The 14,270-nt window shown below is 42.4% G+C and overlaps 1 protein-coding gene across 1 annotated transcript in view; it reads right to left on the bottom strand.

Moving 5' to 3' along the window:
• HLCS (holocarboxylase synthetase) overlaps positions 1–14,270 on the bottom strand; it is a gene marked incomplete at its 5' end in the record, with an annotated part of 212,837 nt that overhangs the window by 196,453 nt on the left and 2,114 nt on the right. Inside the window, one exon of the mRNA XM_084617047.1 lies at positions 2,718–2,870. Coding sequence (XP_084473173.1) covers positions 2,718–2,870 — 153 coding nt within the window. The remainder of the gene's footprint in view (positions 1–2,717; positions 2,871–14,270) is intronic.

Here is a 14,270-nt window from a genome sequence, read left to right as displayed (position 1 = left end):
AGTTCCTATTTTTAAAACAAGGGAACAGAAAGATTTCCGCTTCATATACCTATCGATCTGTTAGATGTGGCAGGGAAAATTTAGTCTAGATATTTACTATCCAAAAATGAAAATATGGGCTTTAGAGGCTTGTTTACTACATGAAGAACAGTCCAGCTTCAGGACTGGTAGAGCCAGAATTGATAATTGTTTTATTCTAGTGTATATTATTTATAACTATACTGTGGTTGAGGGTACTAACTTGCCACTTTCATAGATCTAAAGATGGCATTTGATTCTATTAACCAAGATAATCTTTGGGTGAAATTAAGAATGATCGTGTCACCTGGCTGTTCACTTCTCCAAGTTCCAAAGCATGCACTGCCATGACCAGTCTTTTCAAGGAGGTTTATTTCTTAAATACAGGTTATCAAACAAACAGAAAATAGTCTTAACTCAGGCCTTGGCCCCAGGCTTCAGGGATACCCCGCCAGGGATCTCTGGCATGCCAGCTCCTGGCAGTCTCCCAGTGTCAGTCAGCTCTGCTTCCTTCCTGGAACAGAAGCCAGAGGGCTGCTTCCCTGAGCTCCTGGCCCATTGCTCCAGGGACTTATCACAGGAGCTAGCTCCACTCCACTGTGGCTTTCCCTCACAGGGCTCAGCCTGTCTCAGGCCTTTCTCCTTCCAGCTGCCTATTAGTAGCCCTTTATAGACCCAGGTATAGCCCAGCCCTCTTTAATTAGCTAGATTGGTCTTTGTGACTAGACTGAACCCCTGGACTGGATCAGTTGAGCCCAGATACCTGTGATAGATGGGTATCAATCTAAAACTTCAGTATATTTTGGAGAATCTACAGGAAGGCAACACAGCTAGGGTAAGAACTAAAGTCAACATTGAATACATTAATGTTTTCCCTGCTTCTCAGGGAGTAAGTCAAGGATGCCTTCTAGCACCTCTTCTTTTCAAATGTATATATTCACAATGTGATGTATGTTTTAACGGAAGATAATTTTTCTCCACTGCAAATAAAGGGTATCCCAGCGTTATATACTAATGACAAGGCTGTTTTATTGCAAACTTTAAGAGGCCTCCAACTGTTACCTCATTTTTCTTCTTATTGTAATTCTCAATATATGGTTCTCAATTATAAGAAGGCCAAGGTCATGATTTTTTGGATTATCCCTCCACATATTGGGCTGAAGACAGAAAATCACCTTGCAGAACAAGTCTTTGCTTTTACTTATTTAGGAATCAAGTTTCATCATTCAGGCTGTTGGTCCCCTTATCATAAAGGCTTAAACAAAAGATCCTTAGCTCTGCTCAAGGTGTGCTCTGTTTTACACACTCATACGGTGGGAACAGAATAGCCCCAGTGCTAAGAATTTTTAATGCTAAAGCAATATTGCAGATCTTTTATGGGGCCAAAGTTTGGTTCAGAGGCCAAATGTCAGCACTAGAAATTGTTTCAATAAAACGTAGATATGGAAAAGTTCCTTCACATCTTTGTTTTTAGCCATGTAAATCTAGAGTGCTGGAAAATCTACCTCATCTTTTCGATTGTAGAATTCTCCAGCTTCTGAGACCAGGCTGGATTTTACCTCTCTGATACAAAAAATAATCTTTATCACCATCTCAAAAAGAATGTTTTTAGTATTTTCTCAGTCCTTGGTAGTAATTTAATCAGTGGCAATTTTTGTCCTTTTAGCATTGTGCTGAAGAAGAGAGTGTTTTAATTAGGTTCTGATTGACAATTTAAAGTATTATATGGGTGTTGCAGTTGTTTTAGATTGTGTATGTTTCTCTGTTTGTATTCACAAAATATATGTCATATGCACGTTAATAAAATTGACTGAGTGAAGTATTACCCCTATTTTACAGAAAGATAAATTGAGGGACAGATTAAGAGCCTGATTTTGGCCTAAACTCAGCATTTTCAATGGGACTACTCACAGGCTCAAAGTGTGGCACGTGCTTAAGTATCTTAATGAATAGGGGTCTTTAAGAGTTTCCAAGCACTGTATGTAGTTCATTTACTACAACTAGCATTGTAGCTGCTCAGCACATCTGAAAATCAAGCCTTAACTGACTTGCCCAAGGTCATGCTGGAAGTCTGGCAGTCCAGAACAAAACTTCAAATCTCCTGATTCCTAGTCCTGTGCTTTAATCATAATACCATCTTTCTTTCCTAATAGAACTGACAGAGGGCACACGGACCAGAAGGCACCACCAATGAAGTGCAAGTGGGGTGCTACCATTCATGTTGCATGGCTTCACCATACCTGGAGGGGAACAAATTTCTCCCAAAATTTAGTATTTAAGTGTTTAGCTCCCTTACAATTTAACAGAACACAATAACCAGATGGCCAGCTTTATCAGGCTGTTTGTTACCTACTCTCTCTCTTCCTATTTTAAAACTATTGCTTTTACAATTACCATCCACAAGCCTATTTAAGAGCATTGCTGAGAACTAAAGGTCTTAGTAAAATGCCTCTGATTTTTATCCTGAAATATAATACAGTGCTTCTCCAGACATAGACACAGTAGTGGTGGACTACAAATCCAATGAATAAGGATAGGTATGATCATCTGGATGGAAGTTATATTTTGTTCCTTATTGCACTATTTCTATATCCACCTATATCATGTGATAAAACTTTTTTTAATTTCAAAATGTATTAAATAGTTTAAACACACTTTGTCAGAACAACTTTGTTTAAAAAATGAACAGAACTACTCACCTTTTTTGAGGAACTAGATATAGTCTGTAAATCATCTGCCTGGGCAGACACACTTTCAGTCACAAATGCTATATGTTCTGCATCAAGTATTTTATCGGAATAAATAAAAGGAGATATGAGAAGTAGAGTCCATTTGTTTAAATCATCAAGGGACTAAAAGAAACAGGAAACAAAGAAGCATCAATATATTTTGGAAATTGCTTTGAAGTATCTTTATAATCATTAATTAGCAAGTATTTAGCTTTTAAGATTTCACCAATTACAGTAATTTTCCAGTAACTTGCCTATTTAAACAGTTAACCCATTACTTATATGGGTTCTTTCTGTATCAACACAGCTTTAAAGCCAACCTATTATTTTCTTGCTACATAGGAAGGTAGTGACAAAAAGCAAGCAGGGCAGGTAATGACACCAAGAGGTCAAGGTTTGCTAGATCATGGGAAAATTGGGAAGCTTCTTTTTTGATTTATGCAGGTGTTGTTGCAGAGGCAGAATCCCAGCTTTATTCAAATATATGGATATAATCATTTAGGCATATAATATAATGATTTAATTACAATGAACTGTTTAGGTTGAAGGCTGCAACGCAAAGTAGGATTAGATGGGACACACTGCATCATATGCTGTGGTTAGTGTTCACACTGAAAGCGGTCTGTTCATTCCTCAGCAACCCTGGCAGAAGCCGGAAACACGTAATGACATTTGCTGGGCATTGAACAAAGGTGGGTGTTTTTGGAGTATCTGAAAATGTTAACATGCTGCAAAATGTGCTATAAGACACATTAGCAATGTGTGTGCTGTCAGTGGTTGGGGAAGACCCTAGTATGGTGACAGATTGCAGAAGGTGGTAAATCATGTCCCTCCCACAGGCCCCCAGGTACAGAAACAGGGTCTGGGATTCAAGGTGCAGAGAGGGGGGAGCAAGCTGAAAGGGGGGGGGGCTCGCCAAAAGCCCCATCTCTGGTTAAGCTTGGGGTTTTATGAGTTCGCCTTTGGAATTAACCTAACAAGACAGATAGGACATATTTATTGGGAAGGGTTTACTTCAGGGTTCAGAATCCCCTATACAGGGGAAAGAAATAATGTCATGTCCAAAAATCTGAAATCCTTAGCGGGGTTAGGTCATGTTGTAAAGAAAAAGATAGCACAAGAACTGAAGGCTAGTACGACAGCAGGGCCATTCAATCATTTACCTATAAAGAACTTGTGGGTGTCTCCCCTGGGCTTGGTCCCTAAGAAAGCCCCGGATGAGTATCACTTGATACTCTGCCATACCCACAGGGCAGCTTAGTTAATGATGCAATAGAACTGAACGGACGCTGCTAGCACTCCGGAACCTTGATATCTGATGCCATTCAGTATAGTGCAGAGATTGGTGGCATCACGAACATTTAAGAACCACGAGAGAAGTATTAACAATTTTGTGCAATTTCAGAAGAGGGTGGGCCTGTCCATGATGTGGCTGATTCCAGAAGACCAGGTGTTAATATACAGGGCCGTTGGCAACACAGAGACTGCCATCATCAGCCATCTCCAGTTGCTTATTGGTTCTTACAGTTGTCAGTAGGCCTCATGGTCACCCTGATCCTTGCAGCGGGTTTTTAGTTTGGAGGTGTATAATGGGTCAGTCACAAAGCATAGCCCTTACAGGTGATGCACATCGTCCCATCACTATTAATATGCTTAGGGATTTGGTGCAAATTCTTGAGCACGTCTTTGTGGACAAGAGGTGGCCTTGTTCAGGGCTGCATTCCTTAAAGCATATTTGGGGCTTTTAGGATCAGCGAACTAGTGGCTGGGCTACAGATGGATACTTCAGGAAGGGCTCTGGAGTTGACGGATTGAGCCTCGAGGCTGTCAAAGACAGACCAGGGAGGTTGGGGTAAATACATTACGCTTCAAGAAGGCAGCACAGTCAGGATCTGCCCTGTGACGACATTTACGAAATAAGACCAGTTAAGGAAGGGCCCCTCTTTATTCATGGAGACACAAGTCTACTAACCACATATCAGTTTGTTACAATTTTCAGACAGGGGCTGACGAGGTTGGGGCTTCCAGTCCCCCATGAATTTGGTTCTCACTCGTTCTGGATCAGGGCAGCAACACAGCTGGGTCTGGGGCAGTTCAAGCAATTGGGCACTGGCTCTCTAATGGACATGAGACCGCAGGTTGGGAATCAGGTGTAATTTTCTCACGTTTCCTCTCAGACACCCACAGACAGGCTAAGTAAATGGTGGTGTGGATCTGCGGGCACAGTATTGTCTACTGGGCACATAGGCAGATTTCCGGGTTGCCTGGAGGTTCACAGATGAGCCTCAGTGACAAAGCAATCCCGAGCTGGCTGGTAGGATGGGCACGCTATGCGACCAGCTGATGTCCGTTTTATACTCTGTGGTGGCCCACAAGCAGGCACTGGATGTGACTGTGGTTCATCTTGGGGACAACAATTTGGGAATGTGCAAAGGGGTAGACTTGATGCTCAAAGCCAAGAGGGACTTGGGGAAGATGGCTAGAACTTTTCCCTGGAGTCCAAATTATTTGGTCTGACATGTTGCAACACAGTATGGCGGGGAGCCTTGAAGCCCCTCAGGTCAACAAGGGTAGGACGTATGTTAACAAGGAGGTGGCTACGTTCATATGTAGTCAAGGGTAGTTGGCAGTTCCTCATCCAGGCAGAGTCAAACCTTCCCCTCTTCTTGGTGCTCTTAGCCATCATGAGGGGTTGGTAGGGTCCCATCATCAGGATGACTGGAACCAGAATGGAACAGAAAGAAGTCTAGGGAAATCATCACGGAATTACCAGCATTGTACAATTTTGTCTGCCAGGTACGCCCAGATATTTTAAGAATAAAGTTGCAGCCTAATTAAAACCACATCCAGCCTCCCTGTCCTTCTTCTAGCATAGCCGGACAAACACATCTTTAAAAATCGCCAAACATTTTCCTGATGTGTCAATACTACGCTGTATCCTCTCTTCTTTCTACATCACATGATTTCAGGTGCAAAAAATATTTAAAAATCCTAAAACTTTTTGAGAGCATGTTTATAAATATTCTAACTACATCCAGCAGCAAGCAATGTAGAAAAATGATTTGAAACATCAGAACACTTAAGCAAACCATCTAATATTTGTTATTATTCTACCAAAAACTGTGTTTAAAATTTCTTTGTGGTTGAAATAACTTTATTTTTCAGTTGTATTTACAGAATATATAATTAATATTACAAAACTACACAGACCTTTTTTTGGCACTAAACCATACTGGGAGCAAATCAGGTCAAACAAGGTGCTGTGAATCTTCATTAATGTCACATAATAGAGTAAGTGTGAACTTCCCTGACACAGGCCTTAAGGTTGTACAATCAATCTGTATGCAAATGAAAATATTTCAACATTTTTAATTAACTTGTCTAATGAAGAATTAACTGATGGGACTAGTAATGGGTTATATCACCAAAGCCTGCCTGCTTTACTAAAGCGAGTTGCAGAGTCAATATAACTACTCTTTAAAGTCAACAAGGATTGGCTTATAAAGCTTTTCATTATCTTAAGCACTTGGTTTGATAAAGGTCAGAAGTAATCTTGAGAAGCTGCCATTTACGACCTTATGATATCTTGTATTAAGGAAGCTACTGATCACAGTTCAGAGCCCAGTAGACAATCAACCCCATCACAGAAAGCCTCAGAGGAGTCAAAGGTAGGAGGATTGAACTACCCTCACCATAAGGTTCAGGACTATGTAGAGAACTCCATATTGCTGCTGCCTATGATGTAACTATTGGAGAGAGGATAGTGACCAATAGGTCACATCATCAGCACTTAAAAATCATGTAGAAAAAAACCCAAGTGATTAGATTGCAAAGAGCTTTCTCTTTAAGAGTGTTAAGTAATATTTGAATCCATTCTAAAGAGTACATTTAGAAATATTCATTTGAAAATTTGAGGGCTATAACACTACAATCAGGTTTGAGGGCCCACCGTACAGACATGGGTAGAAATAGTCCCATGTCCTGAAGAATTGACAAGCTAATTAAAAGTCATAACTCTTTTGGAACTCAACTCAAAAATGGCAAGTAACTTTTAAAAACATTTTTATAAGAAAAATACTTCTCTGGAAGGCTGAGACCAAATTTCTGAACCTCTTAAAATTATAAATGCAAAAACGAGAAGCTTATAACACAGCCATCTTTAATATTTAAGTACAGAAGAGCATCTGTGTTTCCAAAAACCAAACCAAAGAGGGGACAAAAATGACATTGTTTAAGAGAAGCTTAATGTATGGTGCAAGTAAATCCAGAATAATCTTGTGAATCAACAGACATAACTCCCACCACCTCTAGTCAAGTGGAGAATACACTTTCTTGGAACCTGAACCAACTATATAAAACTTTCCTGAGATTCTGTTGCCATGGTTTTTGAAAGAGAAAAACCTCAAGTGTTAAGGCATCTGTTCACAACTAAGGGAGCAGAGAAACAGAGACTGTTCTATGGACCAACTCAGCCAATATTTGGCAGCCTTTTCATGGCTTACTGAAAACATTTCCTCTTGACCCATGTAATATGAGGAAAGCTTTTCTGCTTCTTGAGAAAAGTACTTCATGCTGGAAAGGCATAACAAGTGGAGTCCCACAGGGATCGGTTCTGTTCAATATCCTCATTGATTTAGATCAGGGATCAGCAACCTTTGGCCAGCGGCCCGCCAGGGTAACCCCCTGGCGGGTTGGGCCACTTTGTTTACCTGCCACGTCTACAGGTTCGGCCGATCGCAGCTCCCACTGGCGGCGGTCCGCTGCTCCAGGCCAATGGGGATTGCGGGAAGCCGCGGCTAGCACATCCCTCGGCCCATGCCATTTCCCGCAGTCCCCATTGGCCTGCGGCGGCGAACCGCAGCCAGTGGGAGCCATGATCAGCCAAACCTGCAGACGCAGCAGGTAAACAAACCGGCCCACCAGGGGGCTTCCCCTGGTGGGCCGCATGCCAAAGGTTGCTGATCCCTGATTTAGATAATGGTATAGAGACAATGGCATATTATTGCCTAGGGTGGCAAATTGCAGGGGCGGCAAATTTATAATAGCAGCACTTTTGTAATCATGGCATTTTTGCACAAGCCCACTGGCCATCGGATGCCTGTATCATTGTTTGTTCATAATTGTAACTGCCCACCAAACTGAAGCATCAGTGACGCCGCAATTCTACCAATCAGAGCGCGTACTGAAACCACCAATGATGGCACGACGCCATTTAGTAAACATACTTGCGACTATCCTAAACATTAATAATATGACCCGAAGGAAGAAATTAATTAGTTCTCAGTTTAAAAAAATGCTATACAAAAGAAAGGGAAAAAGAAATGACAGCAAAAATGCGCAAAATAGATTCCTTTGTTGTATCCGTTAGTGCCATTCACAAGTTCATGTGGCGGCGGCAATTATTTCAGGGCGTAGGTGCGGCAAAATCATTAACCCACCACTGCATAGAGAGCACACTTATAAAGTTCGCAGACGATACCAAGCTGGGAAGGGTTGCAAGTGCTTCGGAAAATAGGATTAAAATTCAAAATGATCTGGACAAACTGGAGAAATGGTCTGAAGTAAATAGGATGAAATTCAGTAAGGAGAAATGCGAAGTACTCCACTTAGGAAGGAACAATCAGTTGCACAGATACAAAATGGGAACTGATTGCCTAGGACAGAGTACTGTGGAAAGGGATCTGGGGGTCATAGTGGATTACAAGCTAAATATGCATCAACAGTGTAACGCTGTTGCAAAAAAAGCAAATACCACTCGGGGATGTATTAGCAGGAGTACTGTAAGCAAGACACAAGAAGTAATTCTTCCACTCTATTCCACGCTGATTAGGCCTCAACTGGAGTATTGTGTCCAGTTCTGGGCACCACATTTCAAGAAAGATGTGGATAAATTGGAGAGAGTCCACAGAAGAGCAACAAAAATGATTAAAGGTCTAGAAAACATTACCTATGAGGGAAGACTGAAAAAACTGGGTTTGTTTAGTCCGGAGAAAAGACTGAGACATGATAACAGTTTTCAAGTATGTACAAGGTTTTTACAAGGAGGGGGGAGAAAAACTGTTCTTCTTAACCTCTGAGGATAGGAAAAGAAGCAATGGGCTTAAATTGCAGAAAGGAAAGTTTAGGTAGGACATCAGGAAAAACTTCCTAACTGTCAGAGCGGTTAAGCACTGGAATAAATTGCCTAGGGAGGTGGTGGAATCTCCATCACTGGGGATTTTTAAGAGCAGGTTGGACAAACACCTGTCAGGGATAGTCTAGATAATACTTAGTCCTGCTTTGAGTGCAGGGGACTGGACTAGATGACCTCTCAAGGTCCCTTCCAGTTCTATAATTCTACCTAATCAATAGTATGCTCCATAAACACTTCAGTTACATTCCTTTTTAAATGGTTGGCGACAACTACAGTCACAGTACCTGAAGTGATCATCCACGTACAGAGAACCATTTGAATGCTACCAAAAAGGAGAGATTAAGAAACATTCCTTTCCACACACATATATATAATATTCAGTATCATAAACAGGATATATAACCACTACACAAACTATTTTAAACATTTTTATATATCTATATCAAAGCAGACAACCATCATTAATGGCTAAAGGGACACTTCACATTTTAAATCATTTTAATATGCAATACAGAAATAGGTTTACAAAAAATAATTTTAGAAACCCAATTTTAAAACCAAATATGCTGTTTGCAATTCTTAGCTTGAACAGTGAATGTCAAAAATTTACTTTCAGTATTATTTATAAGTAAGTTTCTTAGTGCTGCACTATTTGCATTTCAAATAAAAACGCTTTGTCTTCACTTTCAACACCCTTCCTGACCTATCCCTCCCTCAACCTATCATTCATAGATTATGAACCTCCCTATCTTCTCATTTACTATTGTTGTCAATTCCCACCTCTGATCAGCCCATGATGCCAGCCTCCAATGTCCGCTTGTTAAATTTTCTAACAAGCACCTTCACACTTTCTCCCATGTTCCCCTAACACTATGGAAAAGCTGTCCATAAATATCCGCAAAGCTACATCATTATCCTCCTTTAAACCCTCTATTTCTGCGATGCCTACAAAAAACTTAATAATTAGGCTGCTGGTGTGGTGAGGCTGACCAATAGCATCAAATTATTTGCCTGTACTTTCCTGTCATCTCTTGTCTTATACTTAGATTATAAACTCTGTGTGGCAGGGATACTCTTTTTATTCTGTGTTTGTGAAGCACCTACCTCAATGGGGTCTGGTCCTTTACCAGGACTCCTAGGCCCTAAGACAAAACAAATAACAAAAATCTTGCAAGAAATAGAAATGTTTTAAAATAAGCCTTTTGAATGTCAGTAAAAAGTTATCAAAAACATTTCTATTAGCTTTTAAATTTATAAAAACTTGTTTTGACATAATTTAAACATGGGCCCAAATTTAAGTCAAAGACAAACCCATAAAAGCAAAGAACATCAAAGACAGACATAAACCTTAGCTACTGTGAGGTAAGGTAACTGAGGCAACCTCCCATTATGCTTGGTATATTACATTTCCTTAATTAAGGTTTTTCCTTATTTTGTTGCTTTGGGTGTTAAATATCTTTCTTTGAATTAGTTTTTGTTGTATAAATTCTCTGAATTTTTAAAAGTGATTTCTTACCTAACATTTTGTACAGTAATTTTATCTACTTGTAACATCAGGACATATCTAAGCATGCAATTATAAAATTTAACACAACCATTCCACCAGCCTAACCTAGCCTACTAGATGAATTTTTCTACTTATAGTGCATGGACAGATTCTGCAAAATCTAACTTTCATTTAAAAACAAAAAATATTCAAGCCCTTATGCTGCAAAGAAAACCCTCCAAAAGTGAACTGAGCTAAAACCAAGGCACTACCATCATTTGAATCTGCAAACTAAGGCCACGTCTACACTTACGAGCTTACAGTGACACAGCTGTACCGATACGGCTGTGGCGCTATAAGGCTATGTCTACTCTGTGCATCTTACGCCTCCCGCCAACAGAGCACTGTCCACCCCAGCCCTCTTCATCAGTAAAACTTTTTTCACACCCTTGACTGACAAAAGTTTTACCAATGAAAGTGCAGTGTAGATACAGCTTAAGAGCGCCAATGTAGCCACGTTATGCCGACAGCAGAGAATCTCCTACCAACATAGTACCGTGCACACAAGCTCTTATGCTGGCAAAATTTATGTTGCTCAGGGGAGTTTTTTTCACACCCCTGTGCAAAAAAAATTTTGCGAACGTAAGTGCTCGTATAGACTATGGCTCAGAAATGTGAACTCTCCCTTCTCCCATTTATGTCAATGGGAGGTGAACCCTTAAGCCCACTGAGGGAATTTAAATACGGGTATCAACTCTTCCATTGCTGATCTTTTTAGGAAATGGATCACGAGTGAAGCTATTGCAGGAAATAAACTGCAGAAGCAAAAACATAGAGGATGCAAAACAGAGAAAGGTAGACAGAGTGAGAAAAAGGCAGAAATAATGCTGGTCCTAAAGGCGGGCATATTTTCCCCACTGAGTGATGCTGAAAGTGACAATAAGGCACTGAACAAATGAATGCTTAAAAGTTTAGTTACTATGTAAAAGCTATATTCTACTCCTCAGTTTTTGTGAAATCCTCCCATTGTTATGAGCTGGAGCAGCACTTTGAATTGAGTAGCATGTAGTCCTAAATTTACAGGATGACCAACCACAGACCTCAACTCAAAGTAGAAATCCAGACCTCTCCACCGAATGAATGAGACACACCTAACTTCAAGTCTTAAACCTCTTAACACTTAGCAAGCACAAGTATAGACACTTTTAAACTAAGAAGGCACTACCTGCCTAAGTAACTGCTCCCTTCATATCCTTCACCCACTTGTCTGTAGCTTCTTCGATTATGGCCCACCTATACCAGGAGCCTTGATCTGACATCGTTCACCATGCCTCCACCCTCTCCTTCTTACAATATACTTCTGTTAGGCCTATAGGTCCCAAGTACCTACCTGAAAGGGAAGAAGCACAAAAAACATCAGAAAACCCCTCTCAACATTCAAAACAAAGCAAAACAAAAAAAAGAGTAGCATTAACAACATAGAGACTAAAATTAAACCACTTAAATGGCTGTAACTTATATTCCTGTCCCATCTATCTTCTCTGTAATGTATTAAACTAAGGTCCTTACTGCATGGATCTTGCCTTCCTACCTGTCTGTAAAGTGCCTAGCACACTTTTAGCACTGTATAAGTAAGGCTAGGATTTTGTCACAGATATTCTTCGTAAAGTCACAGACAGTCACAGGCAAAAAAGAAAAATTCATAGAAGCCGTGACCTGTCCATGACTTTTAATAAAAATATCCCTGACACAATGGGGATGTACATGTCCCCACACTGCCTGAAGTGGGGCAGCTGCGCAGTGGCTAGGAGCCGCCTGCAGCAGCTGCGGGCTGCGGGATACCCCTGCCACCTGCAGCTCCAGGGGCCCACGCTGCCTGTAGGGGCCAGGACTATGGAATGCCTCCGCCTCCTGTGTCAGCTGGGAGCTGTGGGGTACCCCCACCACCAGCAGCTCCAGGGGCCTGCGAAGGCCAGGAACTCGGGGGTTCCCCCATGGCCACAGCAGCTGGGAGGTGCCCCTGCGGGGGTGGGGAGCTATAGGATATCCCTGCCGTCCACAGCTGCAGGGGCCTGTGAAAGCTGGGAGCTCAGGGGTTCCCCTGCTGCCCCCGATGGCCAAGAGCTCGGGGACTGCCCCACTACCAGCAGCTCCAGGGGCCCCCACCACCCGTGGCGGCCAGGAGTTCAGGGGGGTCCCCCAGCACTCGAGGCGGCTGGGAGCTCCCTGCCCCCCACAGGCAGTGGGGGGATCCTGCAGCTCCCTGCTCCCACAGGCTGAAGTCACGGAGGTCGCTGGAAGTCACAGATTCCGTGACCTCCCTGTCTAAATCGTAGCCTTGTGTATAAATAATTAAACAACATAACTTGGAAAAACTGAATTGTTGCATTTTACAATCAAAATTTCAGGCTAACTACTCCTATTGTAAACTCACCATCAACATTTAGTAGTTAATGTATTAAAAATGTGTCTGAAACAAACTGATCTCAGTCCAATTCCCAATGAACGAGTGTCCGTGTCACATTTAAATCACTAAAAGCCATTGTGTGGCTTCACAGCTTGCAGACTCTGCAAACAATTACATTTTGAAATGACATGGAAACAACTGCCATTAGAGATAGCCACCACAAGATTGAAATTGGGGCAGTTCAGGAAAATTTGTTTTGTTTGTTTGTTGTGGTTATAGAGGTCTTCAACCCTTATGGATATTAAGCCAGCATCTTTCAAGGATAGTTAATTTAATTTAGAAATATAAAAAAGATTTCAAAAATGTCATTTAAACCATAAAGATTTCTTCTTAATATGACTAACACAAAACTACCTAAATTTGTCACAGGAAGCTTTCCCTTCAATACACCTACATTTCCCTGAAATGTTAGAAAACAAGAATCAAATAAAGGAAAAATGTATTGTGTTCAACGTTTTGGAATGGGGGATGCACTGAGGATGCCAGGTATACTTCTTCCACATCACCAGAGTTCGGGGAAAGAAATAGGATATTTATAAATAAAATTTAGCACTCATATACGGTGCTGAAGAAACATTAACTGAGTCGCACAAAACCTAGTCTAGGGGTCTCAAACTCAAATGACCACGAGGGCCACATGAAGACTAGTACATTGGCCTGAGGGCTGTATCACTGATCCCCGCCCCCACTCCACCCCTTCCATGAGGCCCTGCCCCTGCCTCACCTCTTCCCAGCCCCCATTCCAACCCCTTCCCCAAAATCCCCACCCCAACTCCACCTCCTCAGGGTGCAGGAGGGGGTGCAGCAGGTGGCTCAGGGCAGGGGGTTGGGGTACAGGAGGAGTGCGGGGTGCGGCAGGGGGTTGAGGGGGCGGGCTCCAGCATGCACCAGGGGCAGGGCAGGTTCCCCGCCTGCCCGCCCTGCCCCCGCACCACTCCGGGAAGTGGCCGGAACCTGGCAGGGTGACACAAGGGTCCGTGTGTTGCCCTGGCCGTGCCTCCAGGCACCGCTCCACGCAGCTCCCATTGGCTGGGAACGGGGAACCATGGCCAATGGGAGCTTCGGGGCGGTGCCTGGAGGCATGGTCAGGGCAACACAGAAACCCCTGTGCTCCCCCTCCCCCAGGTCCTGGCTACTTCCCAGAGCAGCGCGGGCAGCCTACCCTTGCCCCCAGTGCGTGCCGGGCCAGGCTGGAGCTGCTCTAGGTAAATGCTGGGGGGAGTGGGGAAGCTAGCGGGCCATAGAAAATAACCCCACAGGCCACGTGTTTGAGACCCCTGACCTAGCCCAATATGGGCTAGTTAAGTATTCTTTCAGTTTTACAGCTAGAGGGATGCCGGAGCTTGATCAAATTCAAATTAAGAATCAGCGTTAAAGCCAGGAACAGACTTCAGGAGTTCCTGGCTCTCAGACTCATGCTCAAAATATGGAGTTGGG

Source organism: Lepidochelys olivacea (assembly GCF_965140295.1).
Source record: "Lepidochelys olivacea isolate rLepOli2 genome assembly, chromosome: 1".
NCBI lineage: Eukaryota > Metazoa > Chordata > Testudines > Cheloniidae > Lepidochelys > Lepidochelys olivacea.
This window is presented reverse-complemented; position numbering and strand designations above follow the sequence as displayed.